The following is a 21427-nucleotide window of genomic DNA, read 5'->3' on the forward strand; positions in this document are numbered from 1 at the left end:
ACGGGGGAGGCAGGCTCTGGGGGGTCTCACACAGGCTCAAGCTAGTGTGACACACACAGTCTCCTCAAGAGATAGAACTCCTTCAGCACCATGTGTGCCTGCACGCTCCCATGTTTTCCACCGTGATGATAATGGACTCTGAAACTGTAAGTCATCCCCAATTAAATGCTGTCCTTTATAAGAGTCACCATGGTCACAATGCCCCTTCACGGCAATAAAACGCTAGCTAGGTAGACGTGAAGTGTCCTCTTAATTAAAAGCTAACGGTAGTGAAGTGGGGCAGCCTCAAGCACTGTGGCCTGATCAGTGAGAACAGACACCTTTAGAAACTCACTGGTGAAAACTCAAGGTGGCGCCCTGACGGGAAGATGTACAGGAAGATGTTCTATTATTTTTCATATTCTATTTTATATTTATTATTGTTATAATCCACTTTCAGAGGGACGGACAATCACATCGACGTTTCCACCTTTTATTAAAGAAAATTACTTTTTTTGTACATGAACATCCTATTGCAGACAAGAGGCAGACAGCTATGAGGGGTATGTGAAGACATATTTCATTTTTATTTTCTTGTAGGCATAGAGGGGTATGTTAATCCATTTCCACATACAATTCCTATAATTACATATAGGGGGCGGACCGTGAACTGGTTAAAAACCTGTATCTTGTTGCCGCTGCTGGAGAGAAGAGACTCCAGAGGTGGAAACTCGGAATTAGTCTCCTCTCAGTGAAGTTCATGGAGTTGCTCTCAGCGAGCGAGCCTCCTCCTTACACAGACACTGACGCGGTAGTAGCAATCCTGTCCTCTCTTCTCTTGTAAACATCTGCTCCTGATTGAGAGATCCGGGCCGCTTGGGCTGCTGCCTAGGTTCCAACAGCTGTTTGCGGACTCAGTTACCATTGCAAGTGACCACTGTGCCAGACTAGGAGTAAACCCTCTCCTTTTGTTGCCCTGTTAATTGTTTCTGCAAACGAATCTTAGGAGTAAGACTTTAAACCTTTGATCTCCCACACCAAAACAAAAACAAAAACAAAAAACAAAAAAATATTCCTATGGAACTAATCTCACTGTAGTGTTCATGGCTTATTGTGGAAAGCAGGTATTTAAAAATTTTAGAATTTCTTTAACAAAATTCTAAAGAGAAAGGAAAAGGAAAACAAAAAGAAATCATATTATTTACAGAGATAAACTGAATGGCTTAGCCATGCAAAACAAAGAACTTTGGTTTTGTTTTGTTTTTCCCTTTTCCCTTTGGTTTAAATATTGATCAAGATTCAATTTTTCTTCTTGCCAAATAAAACTTCAATAAATCAAAGTTTAGAGGCAAAATAACATGTTTTCTTTTTTCCCCCATATTTTGTACAGCATGGAGCCTAGTAGAACATTTTAGGTATTAACAATGTACTATAGGAAGCTTTTATTAAACTGAGACACTATTGCTCAGATCAAATGGTTACAAGCGTACAATGACACGTCTCTCAGTATGTGGAAGTGGCAAAATATTATCCCCAACCTCCATCAGTGATTAAGCTTTGATTAGTTTCTCATTGCCTTCAAAACAGTTTTATTGTTTGAGTCTAAAAGGAAACAATCACATTTCCTTTTCCTCTCAAAGAACATAGTTTTATGCCTGGGAATTAATGGTCTTTTTTTTTTTTTTCTTTTCTCGGTTAAAGTTATACATGTAAATCTGGGACAAAATGGTTCAGTGTGATCCCAGAAACCAAGCTTCTACCTGAAAGAGCAAAGTTTAAAGTCTAGCTGCAAATTGCTACTGACCCTTATCCAGTCTACTTCAAAAAGTTCCCATGTATACTACCTCCTTAAAAAGTACCTCAGGCAGAAAACATGTTTATAAAGTTACAAATCTGAGTGTAACTAAAGATACAGACATTTTATTATTACACTTTCATGTACTGCTTGATAAATTATGTACCAGTTAAAAACACTAAATTATCTCAAGGTGCATTCAATATCTGTAGCGTAGTTAACAAAAACACACACGAAAAAAATATATATTCTATATTCTGTGGAAAATAACACAGCTTTAATAATGACCACTGTTAAAAATCTGAAATTCTGACTGATATCTCTTGTTTTATTTTATTTTTTAAAGGAAATAAGTGTCATTTTAAGGCAGTGGATAACCCAAAGGATTTAACACCAATTTTAATTACAGTGATTTACATTGTGATCTGTGGAAATGGGAACGCTAGGTGTGAATTTTTCCAACTTTCTCTGACAATTCATTTTTTTATTCTCATTTTTTCCCTAAATTTTCTTTTGACAGAATGTAGTTTACTATCATGTGCTGTTAAGTACATGTGATTCAAAGTCCGTGTATGTCTTTTTCAGAGAAGACAAAATTGTCAGTTAGTACCATTCTCATGTGGGGTTGCTGTATGTGTCTGACTCTTGCCTCTGAGAGCCTGCTGGTGTCATCACACCCTATGGTGCTCCTAACTCTCAAGATAAAAAAAGCAGCTTCTGATTGGGCAAGATATGTGTGTCTAATCTCACAACTGCCACCTTTGGGTTTCGCATCCTCATAAGAAAGTTTGGGGTATTATTGATAGCAATCAGAATCTGAACTGTACTTGCTCAGACTATCCATATAAACAACTGAAATGAAACATTACATTAGACATCGAATTAACAGCCACTCCCAGAACAAAGCTTACAGTGTATAAAAATAGCTACGTAAAAAATTTACATAAAAGGCAAACTGAAAGGAAACCCTTAGTGCAGACATTTACAGAAAAAAAGTCAAACCAAATACAACAAATGACCTATTATCATGGCTGCCAAATCTTGTTGTTACTTTATAACTTTATTTCATTTGTTTTACTTGAGATAATACTCTAAGATCCTGTGACAGCTTGGTAGAATGAACTGTTTAATACTTGAACCATGAATTGCTGTCATTGTCTTTGTATATGTCTTAAATACAATCCACGTTCATGCTTCAATTTGTCTATATGGTTTTTTTCTCTCTGAAATGTTGAAAAAACAATGCAGATAAGTTACCATAACAATCATTTTTCATAGTAAACAGATCCTTTGTTCTAAAAGAGACAATAATTACATCATATAAGGCATGGTTTATAAAACCCTTATGTCCCAAGCCCAGTATAGAAAGCCTTATTCATTTTATGATATGGTTTAGGAATTGATGATTTCTTCACTTCTTCCTTCCTCCCTCCAGCCCCTCTCTCTTCCTCCTTCTGTGAAACATGGTTAATTTATTTAAAGATAAGAAGAGAATAAAGGTGTTTTGGGACAATATTTCATCATGTTTCTCTTCAAATTTAAAATACACACATCCCTGAGAACCACAGTCTAATCTGAGGGACTTGTCTTCAGTTTTTCAGTGCGATGAAACTTAACCCAATTTTGAGGGAAACAGTTGAGATTCAACGGATTGTTTACATGGAACTGAGAAAGAGAGAACAGAGTAGTATGAAGGGAGAAGAAAGTGAGAAATTGCGAATAGGTATTTGGGTCCCAGAGAGCAGAAGTGAAGAACGAATCCAGGTCTGACTCCTCAAACACTTGAGGGTCCAACTGTCAGGCTTTACGGGCTGATCCCATTTCAATTACCCTGCACTTCTCTCCCAGGTAATTAGTTTCTGGTTAATTTATAGTGCATCTAAAGTTCACAGAAGTTGGGCTGTTTGTTTACATGTTGTTAGGATAGCAGTTGTCTCCAGGACATACAGAGTAATGAACTAAAACATTGCATTACATATCTAGTTAACAACCCCTCCTGGAACAAGGCTTGCAGCGTATAAAAACAGCTCTGTAAAAATTTACATAAAAGGCAAACTGAATCCAAATGACGGCTTTGTGGATCTGGAGGGGGAGCACAGAGGATGGTCAGGTTGTATGTGGTAAAACCATTGAGTCATAGACCTTTGTGTGAGTGCCTTAAAACTCATATAGATACATTAATAAATGTGAATATATGTAACATACGTAGCCCTGGCACATAGATCATACACACATATTTGCTCATGAAGGCACTTGCATGCATACATACTCATTCACTCTCTGTGTAATATACGTATTAGTTTGTCAGCCTTTTTATTTAAATGACTTGGGAGACAGCTGTATAAATACACTCACAATTATGCCATATCCTCAGATTAAAATATTTATATGTTAAAATTTATTCTAATGGGTTTTAAAAATAAATTTAGAGTTTGGGCTTACTGAACCCAAATACCAACTTACAAAATAAAGCTTCTTTGTATGCAGCAAAAATTTTTGGCATTAGGAAACAAAATGCAAATGAGATGCTAAGAATCTCAAAAGTGGATTTTATTATTCAGAGGATAATAATTATGTTGAGGAGGTTGAAGAGACTGGGAGAACCCATTCTTCTGAGAGCAATGAATTATCAAAATTTCCTCTAGAAAATCCTCTTTCTGTTTGAGGCTCTATAATGAAGAAGGATCCGGAAGTGAAGTTTGGGTTTCACACACACAGCTCACTTCCTAGGAGTCTTATCTACAAACAGCCCCCCTCCCCTCCCACTCACCTGGACACCTGGAAACCACTCCTCTTTTAGGCTTCTGTTTTGTGATTATTTTCTTCCAGCTTTTTGTTCTCCTCCATGTTACCAAGGTCCTTGTTTACATGTTTTGATGCAGTTCTACAAGAGAAAGGGATAAATATCACATTGTTACTCAAATTTAAAAAAAAAAAATTCTTTTCTGGTTTGAAAGGAGGGAATAAGAGAGTGGGATACAGCTGGGATAAAGAGTTAATAAAATGTAACTAATAATAAAAAATAAAATTTAATTAAAAAAGAATACTTCTGAAATGTAAGGGTTAAGATGGGCAATCACACTTCTGTGAAGACTGGCTGGTAACAACACGTTGCAAAGAAAAATTAAAGGAGTCTTGAAGTAGGAGAATGTTAAACAGTTGATGAGACAAAAATAATCTTGAAACCAGGTTGTGCAATTTTTGTTGGGCTCTAGTGTAAGTTGGATTAATTTCCTTGTGCTACCACGGAATTAATTGTTATAATTTCTCAGTCTGCTTTTTCATCTTTGGTATTTAGAAAAATATATTTTGATGAAGCTTCATGATTTCTCAATAGAAATGCATTGCCACAAACCTCATCAGGTCCACAGCAACTGGCCTAGAAAATGTTGGATGGAAGCCACTGAAACTCTGGGGCCAAAATAAGGATTTTTTTTTCATCTTTTTTGTTTATCTCAGATTTTTTTTCATGCCGCCCCTAAATCTGACTAAAGCAAAGTATAGATCTAATGTTGGGGAGGCGGGTGGGTTTTGATGATTTCTCAGACTTTCAGTATATCTGTGAATCCTTAGAAAAATAATGCCCATCCAAGCTAATGCACTTAATGTAAGAAAAAGTCAGTGAATTTTGAAAAAAAAAAAAAAAAAAACCAAAAAACTACCTACATAAATTTAAATAGTATCAAACTCAAGAAATAAAACAAATGTTCTTGCTGTATGGTAGAACTAGCACCTTTTGGGCATATGCCCAGGAGTGATATAGCTGGATATTGAGGTTGTGCTTTTCCCAATTTCCTAATTTCCCAGTGCCGGATTGATTTCCAAAGCAGATGTACAAGTTCTCACTCTCACCAGCAATGAAGGAGTGCTTAATTCTCATCCAGAAGGCTAAATAGACTAGACACTGGAAGTGGTTGAAGAGAGGAAATAGGACGGGACCCTACCATAGATGTCCTCTGAAAGACTCTGCCCAGCAGAGGAGCAGAGCAGATGGTAAGACTCCCAGCCGAAATTTGGGCAGAGCTCAGGGAGTCTGATGGAAGAGTTCGGGGCTAGAAGGACACGGAGGAGACAGAAGCTTCACAAGGAATCCAACAAAGCCAACAAATCTGGGCCCAGGAGGGCCTGCAGAGAATGATGTACCATGCATGGAAAAGAGATAGACCCCCTGCTCAGATGTAGCCCATAGGCCGCCAGTCTCCATGTGGGTACCTTAGTAAGGGGAGCAGAAATTATCTCTGACACAGACTCTGTTGCCTGGTCTTGGATCATGTCCACCTGGTGTTATGGCCTTCCCCGGCCACAGAGGAAGAGGATCCAGGCAGTCCTGATGAGACTTGATAGGTTGGGGTCAGATAGTAGGGGAAGACGTTTCTCCCTTTCTGCAGACTAGGGGAAGGCAATAATGGGAGGAAGAGGGAGCAAGGGAGCTACAATTGCGATATACAGTGAATAAATTATAAAAATGTGAAAAGAAAAAGGAAATAAAACAGTGGCAGACCATTGAATTCCCTCACAGTCACTACTGACTTCCCAAAGTAACCCAAACTCATTTACACAGGATTATTTTAGCTGTTCATGTAATTTATAGATTAATAGAATCATGACATATCTATTTATTGGTATTTGCCTTTTATTGAAACTCAGCTTTAACTCTGTAACATTCATAGTTTGTGGTGAAGTAGTCATGGGTTGAACTTTGATCAGTAGGGGGTGTTTGCAATTTAGTGCTTCTAAGACTTAAGACATAATTTAAAATGTTCCTGTGGGGTCTATTTCTTATGCTCTTACTTGCCTCTCTTCTTTTTTTGATTGCTGGGTATTTAAAAAAATTCACTGATATTTTACCTTTCTTGCTTATCAACTGTAATATTCCCATTACCTTGCTATTGTGTTTTCCCCCTCTATTTTTTCTTGATTATTTATTGTCCATATTTACTCTGTGCCTGTCCAGTTATTTTTTTGTTTGTTTTTTGTTTTTGTTTGTTTGTTTTAAAGCTGATACTGTTAAAAAGAAAACCACAACTGTACTGGTTCCACACAATGCAGTTCAAATGAGGTAAGATCCTGCCTTTTTGTTGTTAAATAGAGATGATGAGAAGATAATCACCATGATTCTACCAGGGATTCTGGTAGTGTGAGGGTTAGTTGCAATTTTAATGAGGTCATTCAAAAGTCTGTCCCTTTTCTTAGGGACAGCTCTCTCAGACATCCTGAGACCCTACACATATCCCTCCCTTTTGTCCTAAAATGTAGAGAAAGGCAAGTTTCCCTTTAGCACCCCAGCTGAGCTCTCTATTCATCTACAAAGTATCAAATATGGATAAACAACAAAAGATCCCTTGCGAATAAAGGTCATGTTTTTCTTATATTGTATCCAAAACACATACTATAATGTATGGAATATGGCTGGAGCACACAAGCCATTTATCGGTCAATCGTCACATTATACTTCAATCTATTTCCTTCTTCTCATTCTTCTGATATTATTGTCATGTACAGTTCTTATTACATGTAGGGAAAGTGAAAACTCCTGCACTGAAATGACAGCCAGAATACTATCATACTCCACCAGCTCAGGAGGCACAGGGATAATGCAGATAGACAGGTACCTTGAATATCCTACTGGTTACTAATCATGCACTTTAATAACTATAGCTTTTAATACATCAAAGAAATCATGGTAATGGAGAAAACACATCCTATTGCAGCAGCATCTTTCACAAAATTATTTTGTTTCTAATTGGAGATTATAACATAATTACATCATTTCCCATTACTGTATAGAAGAGATGCTTTTTAAATATAGAGTCAAATAATTGAAGATTAAAAATAGGGAAATAGCATACTTCTAAAAATACAGTGTGATTAGTTTAGCTATGTTCATATCAGACAATAGGAAACTCATAATAAGGCATATCAATAGGTTATATTTTATATGCAATAATAAAATGTTGAAACATCAAGAAGTCATACCAACTAAAAGTATATGGACTCTAATACAAATATAGCGCAAAAATTGACATAACTATAGGGGTGAATAGGTAAAATGTAGAATTCAATATTCCTTTCTCGATAATTGAATTGACACTTAAATGAACATTTAGTATGTGTGAGGAGACAGAAATAATATGTACGAGGCTACCTTTCTGGTCATTAATCTGTTAAAATATTAAAATATAAAGATGAATATTCACCTTTTTGGCGGGTGGATAAAGGAACAAACAAAGGTCTGTGATTTCTAAGAGGAGAAAAGCAAATGAGCTGTTCTCTATGATCACATGGACTTCATGCTAGTCAGCACTCTCTGGATTGGGCTTCAAAAATGAGGGCCCAAGCAAAGCTAGAATCTCAGTAATTCAAAGAGAAAAAGACCAGTTATTGGCCAGTTGTTTAAAGAGGAATAGTCTAGTTTTTGGTCAGAATGAGGTGAAGGGAATTACTGGAGACAGGTGAAACTGCAGAAATTAATACGGGAAATTCACAGGAGGATTTTCTTGAGTGTTTGTCTGTTTACTATATCAGATATGCCTGTCCTAATAAAACTTAAAATGAAGATTCAAAGGGGTTAACTGATTCATAAGTAGTTTGAGTCCCCCTCCAAACAGAACTCAGTGCATAACAATGTAATACCAAAATGCCCAGTGACTAGTGAAAAATCACTGAAGTGAAATAGGACAAACGTCAAAGGAACATGAAAACTGGGTGACTACAAACTCAAATAATGAAAGAGGCAACAGGCATTAAAAATGTTTGCAAAATTATAAAGAAAAATATGTACTGAAACCAGGAAATTCTAAAACTACATCTAACACTCTGAGCCAAAAAAAGAAGAAAAGAAATTACAAAATCATTGTAATTCATCAGATGAGCTTATTAGCACTAAAAGCATTAATATAGAATAAATATTTTAAAACAAACATATATACATGAAAAGAGTTCAATACAAATTATAAAATTAAGAAAAAAGTTTTGTGGCTGTGCAGGCATATTGCACGTGTGTGCGCATGTGTGTGCGTGTGAAGACTACAGAAAAACATGGATGTCCCTACAGAAGTACCATCCACCTCTGTCTGTCTGTCTGTCTGTCTGTCTGTCTCAACCTCCTATTGGTCTTGAATTCCAAAAGTTCTTGACTTGAAAAACCACAAAAAAGAAAATATATCCAACAGAACTGAAAGTGGGAGAATATGATGAGTATGAAAAACAGATCTCATGTGACTTCTTGTCAGAAGATGTGCACCCCAGTAAGGTAAGACTAGAGCAGTGGTTCCCAGATTTCCTGGAGCTGTGACCCTTTAATACAGTGCTCAATGTTACGGTGATTGCCAACCATGAAAGTATTTTTATTGCTAGTTCATAACTGTAATTTCGCTACTGTTATGGACTGTAGTGTAAGTATCTGCAATGGAGATGGTCTTTGGTGACCCCTGTGAAAGAGTTGTTCAACCTCCGGAAGTGTCACAACCCACAGATTGAGAGTAAAGGGAAGTCACGAACATCTCAGCTCTATGAGGAGTGATAGCCAGATGAGTTGACAAGAACACTCTGCATTGTTTGAGGAAGTAATTCACTGGGCATGGTGGGAAACATCTTTGATCTCAGTAATGCTGAGGCAGGAAGGCATTAGTCTGAGACCAGCCCGTGCTACGTAGTGAGATCCTACTTTACCAACAACAAAAGAACAAAATGTTAGAAAAGAAAATAATACCAAAAGATTGTGAGGGTTGTACGTATGCCAATATAAGAAATATGCTAAGTAGCAGAAATATGTAATGGAGATGTGAAAGACAGGCCTGGAAATTTCACACATTACACAGCATGCAATTTCATGTATTTGATGATATGTGGAAGACTAAGATGATTTAAACAGCTATTTTCCACTTTACCCACAACTTGCCAACCACAAATGCACTTTTGTTGCAAATGTCCTGAGGGATGACTTGAACAAAATAAATCCTGATGAAATTCAGTGACTACATGCTTCCTGGAGGAGACGAAAATATCTGGGATTTAATAGTTCATTAGCTAGGTGAATATAGAAAAGAATGCACAGAGGAATTTAAAAATATTTTGAACCTAATACATTGAAAAAAACACACAGTTTATTGATATTTGTGGAATGTAAATAGCACAATAGTGGACTGAAGAGTTTGCTCAGTGGTTAGAAGCCCTGCCTGTTCCTGTAGAGGGCCCAGAATCAATTTCCAGTATCTACATGGTGGCTCACAACCACCTGTAACTCTAGTCCCAGGAATCTGACACCATCTTCTGATCTATCAGCCACACAGGTGGTACACATACATACACATCAACACAATATCCATATACTTAAATAAATTTAAAAAGTTAAAACAAATAAATGGCACAATGCTTGGTGTGATAAATGGTAGTGCAAAACTGTGGTACAAATCAAGAAAGCTTAAAAATCAATGTTCTATAGTTTTAGCTCAGATAACTAGAGAAAAAGGAGTATGTTAAATCTAAAAAGCAAAGAGAAAAGCAATAGCAAGTGGAAACATATCTATGCTTGGAAAGAAGTAAATTAAAGGGGTTGAGAAAAATGTACAGTAAACAAAGCTGATAGCATTTTTATTTCTTATCCTATTTACTTTATAGGTGATTACGCTTGTCCAAAAAGTCATTGTACATTATGTGATTCCATAAAATATGAAAGGAAAGAGACACTCAGATAAGGGCAGTGACTGAGTTCTCTTCAGGGAAGATGTGGCCCTGTGGCCCTCAGTACATCGAGCCAGGCAAAGCCAGGTGGAACCATCTTCTCTTGCAATGTGGGAAAAAGGTCTATTGCATATAACACAACTTGAAGTGTCTTTATGGACTGCGTGTTATAAAGCCTGAGGACAACGACTTTTCTCAATGTTTACAAACAGATATGAAACAAACCAATAAAGAATACAAAGGGAGAAAAGTTAATCAGTGAAGGAACTCTCTCTTCTTTTCGTAAGGCCATTTTCTGACACAGTCACCACCAGCACTTGAACGGCCAAGCGCTTCACAGGCACGAAGCTGTTTATTTTGATTTTACAGGGAAATTAAACTTGTCTGCAGTCACACAAGTAGCAAAGGCAGGGTTCGAACCCAGGGTTTGTACACAGTGTGCCACAGTGGTGCAACTCTGCTGAGCTCGGCCACTGTCAGGTGTGCTGGTGCTAGGTTGGGAGGTGTGGGGAGGTGAGGAGGAGTAGACACTCCCGGCTGCATGTGTGCAGGTAAGATTTGCACATATTTACTGAGAACTTCTGTCTCAGCTTTTATTTATTTTAAATTTAAAAATACTTCACTTTTGAGATTACAATATAATTGTATTTTTCCTTTTTCTCTTTCCTTGTTCTCTTTCCAATTCATGGTCTCTTTTTTTCCATTAATTGTTGTTACATGCATTTAAGTATGTGCATATACAATATATTCCTAAATATGATCAGTTCAGTTTGTGTAATATTACTTGTATGCGAATGTCTTCAGGGCTGACCGTTTGGTATTGGATAACCAATTGGTGTGCTCTTCCCTGGGGAAGACTATTTCTTCTGCTCTCAGCATTTTTTTGGTTACTCATTGTTCTTGGTGAAGGATTTTGAGTGTTCTCTTCCCTTTAAAAATTATTTTGTCTTTGTTTTGAGAACGATGTTTAAAATTAGATGAAATTTTATGGAATTAGTATCTTTTAACCTCTCAGAGACTTGAAAGAATTACATGGGTTAGAACTCCATCTCCAATTGACAAAGACAATTTTAAAAATTTTAATTAATTAAATTTATTATTATTATTATTATTATTATTATTATTATTATTATTATTATTTGAGACAGGGTTTCTTTGTGTAGCCCTGGCTGTCCTGGAACTCACTTGTAGACAAGGCTGGGCTTGAACTCACAGAAATCTTCGTGCCTCCTGAGTCCTTGGATTAGAGCTGTACACCTCCAAGCCTGGTTGACAAATTTTTCTTTAAGTCACTCTAGCAAAATATTTATCAACTGATTTGAAGTACAAAGCCTTATAAATCACTTGTCCCTTATATAAAATCGAAGTGGAAAGAAACTCTAGACCATGATGTGTTACTTTTAAGCCAAATAAACCCTTTTGTCCCCAATTTGCTTTGGTCATGGTATTCCATCATGGCCAGAGTAACCCTAAATAAGGCAGTGGGCATTGGCATTAGTTTTGAGATATAGTACCCCGGCCTCACCCTTCCTCACAAATACTCTATAATTAAGGAAAGAACAATACACAGGACTGGTGTGAGGATTAGCATGAGTGTTCATGAGAAAGCTCAGGGTGAAGCACAGGACACCCTGAAGGCACAGAGCTGTTGCCAAAGGCCACATGGCCACTAAGCCAACGGTTTGAATCTACATTTCAACTTCTCATCCAAAACTGCAGTGCTGTGAAGGATCTAAAGCTGTTTGCAATAACTTCTCAAGACGTCTCAGAGCTCTTTCCAGTGGTTTCACTACGGGATTATATACTAGCTTTGCATTCTCTAGGAAAGAAGGTAGAGAGGCCATCTGTGCTGCCCTCTATGGATGGCTTTATTTTAGCAATAATTTAGTTGGGGTGGGTAGTGGGAATGTGAAGGGAGTTCTTGAGAATGTTAAGTCAAACCAATACAGCATAATGTTGAGAGGTGTTATTGAGATAAATAGCCTCAGAATTTTATATTTGTAAAACAAATTAATTCATATTGAAGTTATTTAACAGATTTCATGGTTTGAAAAAACAGGCATGCATGTGTATATAATCAGCCCCAAATTCTCGAAGAGTGTGAGGAATCCTTAACTCTTCCTGACTTCAGATTTAAATGTTTTAATTTATATTTTACAGTGTGCTAATTTATACCACATAAAGGTGCCAGGACTATGAACTTTCAGGACAGGCACTTTGGCAGTGGAAAATTGCCACTTCCAGCAGGCTGACCATTGACACCTGTGCGCGTGATTAGGGGCATGTCCAAGATGTTAGCTATTTTCCCCTATTCCCTGTTCACAGCTGTCAGCAGAAAGAGTCTCCTCATGGGACAAAATTAATGAAAAGCCAGAGGTGGAGGAGAGAGCTTTAATCCCAGCTGACAGTGGGCAGCAATTTCTTGGCTTGGAGAAGAATAAACAGTTGGTTTTATTGCTACAACTTTCAATTTGCTATCCTTAGACTTTGGGACTGTTCTGAGAAATTCCTCACTAAAATAAGGAATGCTTATGTCCTCTGTTAAAAAAAATCAGGAAATAGCATTTTTATCTTAGCTAACAGTGACTGTGTGGACAGCACAGTAAGCAGAATATTGAAAGATGAAAATAAAGATAAAAATCTGACTGTGAAAACAAAAAATCCCTGTTGCATTCCACAGCAAGGCTCTGAGTCAGCTAACATTCCTTATACTGATACAGGAAACAACCTGCCTCACAGCAAGGAGAGGGGCATTTTTACCTTACCTTGGAGAAGATAACAAAAGCAACAATAATTTGCTTTTTTTTTGAGTTTCATTTATAAGTTTACTCGCATACAAATACAAAAAGGTACATATTTTCTTACATGTTCCAGATGCAGAAATAGAGTTTGTAAGATAATAACTTCAATTTCTCCCAAATACACATGGAGCCAAGGTTACTCATGACAGGGTCAGATGGTTATACTTTTCCTCAGGAAGCAAACTGTAATCTTTTAAAAATATGAATGCTCTATTTTGATGTGCACTCTTTCCTTTGAGGACTTTCAGGTCAAAACAGTAGGAGAGAGGGGAGCCTTGGCTCTGGATTGAGTGACCAACCACACTATAATTAACTAGATATGCCCACATCTCCTCTTTATCCAATTTCCCTTTTAGTTTATTATTTATGGTTTGAGAGAATAACGGAACATTTTCTTTTTTTCCTTCTGTATGCTTGCCAAATTATAAGAAGGAAAAGAAACAACCTAAAACCAGTTCTTTTAATACAAATGGAGAGGCCGTGCCATCCTGAACTTCTGGCATGTTTCTCCCCATGGCAGGATGCTAAATGCACAAAGGCAAAGTCATGTCTGGAATCTTAATAAAAAAGTAGTAACGATGAGGTAACAAACTATATATGAATTTATGCATGATGCGAAAAAACATTAAATATACAAACAAATGTACTCTTCAATTCTATGTTGGAGTAAAAATCTTTTATCTTTCCAATGATGTTTACCACACTGATTTCAAAGAATACCTCTGCAAGGTTGCTAAAACTCCATTGTTTTGCCAACTGCATTGTAAAAATTGGACTTTGAAATGAACTCAGTGGCTGGCTCTTTGATCACCTCCCCCCAAGGGAAGAACAGCTTTACCAGGCCACAGAGGAAAACAATGTGGCCAGTCCTGATGAGACCTGAGAAGAAGGTCAGATGGAAGGGGAGGAGGACCTGCCCTATCAGTGGACTTGGAGAAGGGCATGGGGAAGATGAGGGAGGGATGGCATTGGGAGGGGATGAAGGGGGCGGGGCTACAGCTGGGATAACAAAATGAATAAACTGTAATTAATAAAAAAATTAAAAAAAAATGGTTTCAGAGATTCTGAACTGAAATCTCTAACGGTGAGTCTCCACTTCCTCTGGCAGTGTCTTAAGGGGTTAAACACTCACTCATATTGCACAAATGTCAGTTTATTCCAGAGGCTCAGGCAAGGGACTGAAAGCATTTAAAAATCTGAAGCATCCCACACATTCTTTATAAAGGTCCCTTTGATGCTTGAGACGAGAACTACAGTTTATTACATTGATTACCAGCAATATTAAGTGTACCAAATTTGGTATGATTTTCAGTGAAATAGCAGTCACATGTTAAGATTGGTCCTTAATTTAATGACAAACTTTAAAGGGGATGCTGGAGGCCTAACCTAATGACATTATTAAACAAAGTGTCCAACATTTATTTATCTGTGATCTGAATTTTTGTTTGCCATATGGTAACAATTAATGTAACACAAAGACACATTTCTTTTATTCATAGAACATTTGATGCCTGATGAGATACTGGCCATTAACATAGTATGATTAAGATGTTGGGCATTCTCTTAGGACTTGAAATTCATTCAACCATAATGCAGAAGATCAAAGTCCATGCTTCAGCCTGTTTTTATGAGGCCGCGACATTTTAGTTTCATTCTTTAATAGGAATTCTTAACAGAATGAATACATCCTAAATGCTAGGCTGTCAGATGTGTTTCTCATCATGGATTAGGAATTGGGATGCATTTTTTTATCATAAAAACTTTTGTGAATATAGGGAGAATTTGTATAAGGTTACTGTATTGCTGTATTATAATCCTACATCTTGGCAATTTTGCATTTCTTCTCACTTGGTACAAAGAGTCCTCTTTTAAGTTTTCCACAGGTAGCATACCTATAGCTCCAGATATTTATTAAGTTTTATACTGCTCTGTCTCTGATTTCTGGATGTGGTAAACATAGGAATCAGAAGACCTGGTTAAGGTGATTGTTTTCCTTTATGTGTGAGTCTCTTCCCATCATCAAAGGTACCAAAAGAATGCAAAGGCTTAGCAGAGGAGGAGGAGGACAGCCTTCTTACTCTTGAACTTGTTCCACACTTTAGGCTCTGACTGAAACTCTGGTGCTCTATACTCTTTATCTTATTGACTCTAGATTGAAGCTTATCCCATCAGCTTTCCTGGTCCTCAGCCTTTTGGACATAGTAGTGCACTGGACACTTGTTCTTATGCACCTCCGGCTTCCTGCATAAAGGCCATGAGACTGTGGCTTCCACAACTGTGTAAGGTAATTTCTTATTAAAAATCCTTATTCTCCACCCTCGCTTCTCTCCTCTCTTTCCTTCATTCCCTCCTCTACACCGCCCTGCCCTCTCACGGGTTTGATTCTCTGAAAAAGTTCTAACCAATATACTGGTTGTCTGGGAGGAATAGTGTAGAGCAGTGGTTTCTAACTTGTGTGCTGTGACTTCTTTAGAAACACCTACGTATCAGATGGTCATAACAGAGCAGATTCACATTACAATTCACAACAGTAGCAAAATTACAATTACAAAGTATCCATGAAAAGAATTGTATGGTCAGAATCACCACAACATGAAGAAAACTGTTCTTATGGGCTGTAGGATTAGGAAGGTTGAGAACCACTGATAAGAAGTGGAGTACTATGAAGAGTGACTATGCCCTCCATGAGGGGACGGACATCACGTATATCGTCTATAAATACAACAGAAAACTTTTTATGGAAAAAGGATAGCAAAGCATCCTGAGATATGGTAAAGCCAAGTTACCATTCATTTAGGACAAATGATCCTGTCCATTATACCTGGTCACCACAAGAAAATCTCTTTCAAAGGTAAAATATGATCAGTAATGGTGTCCACTTTACAGATGTGCTGTGAACAAAAGGTCAAGGTGTGGTCATCATGCTTTGTGACTTCCACATTTTCCAGCTGTGTCTCTCTGCCAGGAAACTCTGCCCAGACCTGGAGCTCATGTGTTTATAGGGTGAGATTAAAATTATAGGTTTGAGCTCACTTTATCTGTTTTAATAAGATATATTTATTGAGTTTTTAGAAAGATTAATTCAGACATAGTGAAAACATAAAATTATGTTCCAGATTGGAACCAGTAAGAGATATTCTGTTGTAAAAACCCGCTTATTCTCTTGTAAGATATTATTTTAAAGTCCTTGTTTGAAACCAGGAGGGTGTTCCAAAATCACCAATGGTACTTTCAAAGTTCCAAAAAGAAAGTAAACAAACAGATAAACAAAAACAAAATAAAACAAAACAAAAAACCACCCGAGCAAAATGCCAGGCTCCATTTCCCCTCGGGTTGGCAATGTGGTCACTATGAACTCACACCACATGTCATCAGCCTGGTTTGAGGCATGTGTCATTCTCACAGAAACTGTGTGTCTGTGAATCTTGAAATGTACGTGTGGATAATCTTCATTAGTTTAGGCAGATGTGCTGTTTAGCCCCTGTTAGATCTTTAAGTTCCATTATTAAGCAAGCAGTACTTTATGATTCATATCATTTTTAATCTAACCTTATCTAAAGCATTCTAAACGCATTTGTAGGATTTTGTCTAATCAATGTATTCATTAAGGCCAAAGTAATGATTTTCCCCCCATCTCTTAATTAGGTTCTTACATGGAATAAAGTAATTTAATTAGAACAGAGAAATATAGTCTCACTTCAGTAGCAATTTTATTGCTGGCCAGAGCAGGAGCTGCTCAGTCATTTACTCAGTCCCCGAAATGTGTACCTTCTTTTCACTAATATTCGTAAACTTCAAAGAAAAAGTGTAGGATGTTTTGCATTTAGGCAGTATTTGATTAAAAACAAACAAACAAAAACAAAAACAGAAAGCAACAACACTAGAATGTTGTTCAGAATGTTGACTAAGGAAGAAAACAGACATGAGCACACCCCTGGCCACATCCTTGATGAATCCCGTAGTCACTGTGAAAGGAAACAACACCATTTGGTGATGTATCTGTACTGCTATAGAAATTACACCCGCAGCCGGAGTAGTCAGGGGCTGTGAGGAGCAAGGTCCTTTTCTCTACAACTTACTTTGATTTCTTCATGTACAGCCAATAGACGACACCAGCAACGAGAGCAGCGAGGAGGAGACCAACTACAATTCCCACGATTAGCTTTGCCTGGTCATTCACCTTTTCTCTGTTCTCATCTACAACAAAGAAGAAAGGTCCGTGCAATTATAGCCAGTGCTAACATGTTTAAAAGGAAGTTGGTGTCGTTATGACTTCTTATTAATGATGACTACGGCTCACTACCGTGATGGTACATGCAAACTTGTGATTTTGAAGGATAGAATTTTTAGAATTTGGACTGTCTTGTCTCATTTGGTATTGAGGTTTAAGTCAAATTTTGGAAAGCTAAGAGGGTCACTTATACAAGGACACTTCATAAATCTTGAGCTGATAGGCAAGGGAGAAGAGTCTGCAGCATAGTACCTACCACTTATATCGTCTGCCTCATCGTGTTCTGGAATACTTACTGAAATGAAAAATGTTAATATGGAATTAAAAACAAAATCTGTTGATAAATGAAAGTCACCTTTACCATTATAGTATGATGTCATAATACTTAGATAAAACAGCTATTCCAGAGCTAAGGGTAAAGAAAAAGAAAAATCACACTTTATAGAGCCAAAACTTTCCTACAAAGGAATCAATCTTGTTTTAAGGAAAGAAGTTAAAAACAAAAGTGTTTTACTGTAGTAGAGAAATTTTATAATCCACAAGCTTCAGTATTTATCTAAAAGTTGTGATAATTCTTCTTTCTATATCTTTCCCTAGACCTTCTTTTTATGAGCAACACGTTGGTCCCTAATAAGTCTATAAGGCTGTGTTTCTCGGCTGTGCTCAATTTTTTTTCTGTCCCCTATTTATGAGAATTCAGTTTCATTTGTTATCAAGGAAGGAGTTAGGGTGCCGGTTAAACTGGGGTGCTCTAGAGATTAAATGGCATTCTAAATGATATTTGCCAGACTTCCAAGTGTGGCTTTAGTCCAGTTAAAAGTCAGTGCTCTTGTGTATGATCATTAAATTACATAAACATTCCTCAGTATCCATCAGTCTGCGTCAGAAGTCCCCATGCAGTCAGATAAAATTCAGTCCTACGTTCCTTGTCTTAAGTTCTCAGGTAGGACAAAATTTGAAACCAAGTGCTTTAAATGCTGAGAAAGCTGGAGTATTTCACACAACAGGCAAATTTAAAAAAGATCTGTTCTGTTAAAAAAAAAAAAAAAGAATGAGGATGGGTTCTCTCTAAGCAGTACAAGTCGATATTCACTGAATTGCATTGTGTGAAGTCAATGACTGCATTTTAAAGTTAATTTTGTTTAGTTTTTCTCTCCAGTTAATCCACCAGACTTTTATATGCCAGTCCATCTGTTAGGGGCCATTATCTTTTGAAAATTGTTTTGTTCCAGAAATTCTTAGCTATTATATTCATAACATACTAATGCAAGGATTCCAGCTGATTAAGAAATAAACATTTGGCAGTAGGTCAGCTAACATCCTGTCTAAAAGTGAACCTTACTTTAGGTCAGTCCCTGATTTAAAGTTGCCATAGCAACATAGCAACAGGAATAGTAACAGAATTGAAAATGGTTTCTAATTTCCCAATAAATAATGTTTTTCAAAATGTTTCTCTCTCAAAAAATATGTAAGATAGGATTTCAATATTGAGAGATTCTTTAATTTTCTCTAAAATAATTTCATCTATTTTCACTATGATTCAAACCCAATATGAAAAGGAAAAATTTTGCAACCTGATTTTATTAATTCTCATATCATTTTTAATATAAATTTGTTAACTGGCCAAATTTTTGTCATTTCTGTATAAAATGAGGATAGGATAAAATACAATAAATTATAATGCAAACTCGTGGTAGAATTAAAAATTTATCAAATGTATACCTGTCATGAAAGTGTTTTAAGATAATCATTGAATTATCTGGCTCTGGATCCATAGTAGTGATTCAATATGAGCAACCTATTTCTTATTCTTTCTTGCTCTTGGGAGGATTCCTATCTTGGGGAAAAGTGTCTGAGTCCTAATAAATGAAGTAACTTAAACTGTGAAGACAAGGGTAGTAGAAGAATGGAAACCAGGGTAAAAAGAAAAAGTAACCTCATGGTGATGATATCAAATGCAAAACAAATGCATGAAACTTACCATGGTGCAGTACAGGGAGATGGGACTGAAGATGTTAAGCTAATGAAGAATAACTTCAAAGTTTCTTACAGTGTTAAGGCCAGAAATGAAATACTCACTCGCAGAGACATTCAGGGAGTTTACTGTTCTCTCCAGTTGGTTTTCTGCTGTGCAAGTTAAGGTAACATTCTCCTCAGGGGAAATGATAATTTTACTATAATACCTGCCATTGATATAAGGAGACTCCTCTGTCTGGAAGGAGAAGGAAGATAAGTTTAGAAGTGGAAATGAGCTTTACACATCTGGGAAAGAATCGTGGTGGATGAGACAGGGCAGGTGGGATGTCCCACAGTCTGCTTTTAAGGATGTGTGGAAACCACAAATAAGGTCACCTAGAGCTTTGCAGTGAGCAGAAACGAGATTAGTAAAGCAAGATTGGCCTTTCTCTGTCTATGATTCTCTTGGGGATTTTAATACATCAATCAAACTTTTTTTTTTTTTCCTGATAGATGTGCAGTGTCAGTTAGGCTTTGTTTCAAAGCATGTTATTAGTCTTACAATGACTGTGTCCTTTCAGTGAACGTTAGCATTTATTTGTGAACAAGGTCACTGTGTTACCTGTAGACATCTATTCTCTTTTGTAAATTCTTTGCATTGGGCATCTGTTCTCTTATCTTAAAGTGTCATATCAAAGCGCAATGCATATATGATTTGTTCACGGGTAAATAAAACCATTTCCTTTTCTCAGAATTATTTTTTTTTGTCAGTAAAAAAAGTGAATTTTTTTAATGATGACTTAGGTGTATTTGATTGTTCTGAGGCACAGATCGGAGCATCTCGGTGCATGGTATCTCCAAGTATTAGAGACAATGCAAGAGTTTTGAACTGTATTTCCCTGATGATTAAGGATGAGGAGCTTTTCTTTAAGTGCTTCTCAGCTATTGTGTTTAATATTTTGAGAATTCTCTGCACCCTATTTTTAAGGTTCTTTATTTTTTTAATTGATGTGTTTTTTGAATAAATATTATAGTTTGAAATTTTGTGTTTTTTTTAATCTTTTATTTTTTTATTAATTACACTTTATTCATTTTGTATCCCCCCATAAGCCCCCCCCTCCTCCCCTGCCGATCCCACCCTCCCTCCCCTTTCTGCATGCATGCCACTCCCCAAGTCCACTGATAGGGGAGGTCCTCCTCTCCTTCTTTCTGATCTTAGTCTATCAGTTCTCATCAAAAGTGGCTGCATTGTCCTCTACTGTGGCCTGGTAAGGCTGCTCCCCCCTCAGGGGGAAGTGATCAATGAGCAGGCCAATCAGATTATGTCAGAGGCAGTCCCTCTTCCCATTACTATGTAACCCACTTGGACACTGAACTGCCATGGGCTACACCTGTGCAGGGGTTCCAGGTCATCTCCACAAATAGTCCTTGGTTGGAGTATGAGTCTCTGGGAAGTTCCCTGTGTTCAAATTATCTTGTTCTGTTGCTCTGCTTGTGGAGTTCCCGTTCCCTCCAGCTCTTACTATTTCCCACTTCTTACATAAAATTCCATTCTCTGAGATGAGAATGTAAGTCTGCGATTATATGTTTCTTGTGCTTTGTTCCCCTTGGTTTTGTCACATTCCAGTTTGTTTTTTTTACAGTATCTTATTGTATTGTTATTTTTTAAATGTCTATTTGTTTCTGAATGAGAGAAAGAAAGGGTGTGAATTCTGTGGAAGTGTAAGTGGGGAGACTCTCAGAGGAGTTGAGGAAGAGGGAAACTAGATTGTAGTCAATATATTGCATGAAAAATAGATTTTCAATAAAAATAAGGAAAAAAATTACAGACATTTTTGAAAATTAAAAAGAGAAACAACATAGTTTAGTCATTCTTGGAATAAGACACAAATGCAACCCAATTCAAGGAAATATGCATTTATACTCTTTTCTTGGTTACTTTCTTGGACTGTGTCCTATGATTTTCTCTCTTGGCTTTATTTT

The 21427-nt window shown here is 37.0% G+C and overlaps 1 protein-coding gene across 2 annotated transcripts in view; it reads right to left on the reverse strand.

Annotated features, from left to right (window-relative positions):
• Positions 1 to 543: 543 nt before the first annotated feature.
• The window catches only part of Alcam (activated leukocyte cell adhesion molecule), a 214112-nt gene continuing 193228 nt past the window's right edge, over positions 544 to 21427 (reverse strand). The window contains exons 12-16 of one of the 2 annotated variants that reach the window (XM_055593956.1): positions 19568 to 19700; positions 17745 to 17783; positions 17337 to 17454; positions 4545 to 4658; positions 544 to 2997 (exon numbers count right to left, since the gene is read on the reverse strand). In XM_055593956.1, coding sequence (XP_055449931.1) covers positions 4571 to 4658; positions 17337 to 17454; positions 17745 to 17783; positions 19568 to 19700 — 378 coding nt within the window. In that variant the 3' untranslated portion in view covers positions 544 to 2997; positions 4545 to 4570. The remainder of the gene's footprint in view (positions 2998 to 4544; positions 4659 to 17336; positions 17455 to 17744; positions 17784 to 19567; positions 19701 to 21427) is intronic. The other variant, XM_055593962.1, reaches the window with a different exon arrangement.

The sequence above is a fragment of the Psammomys obesus genome, unplaced genomic scaffold (assembly GCF_907164565.1).
Source record: "Psammomys obesus unplaced genomic scaffold, mPsaObe1.curated_primary_1811, whole genome shotgun sequence".
Taxonomy (NCBI): domain Eukaryota; kingdom Metazoa; phylum Chordata; class Mammalia; order Rodentia; family Muridae; genus Psammomys; species Psammomys obesus.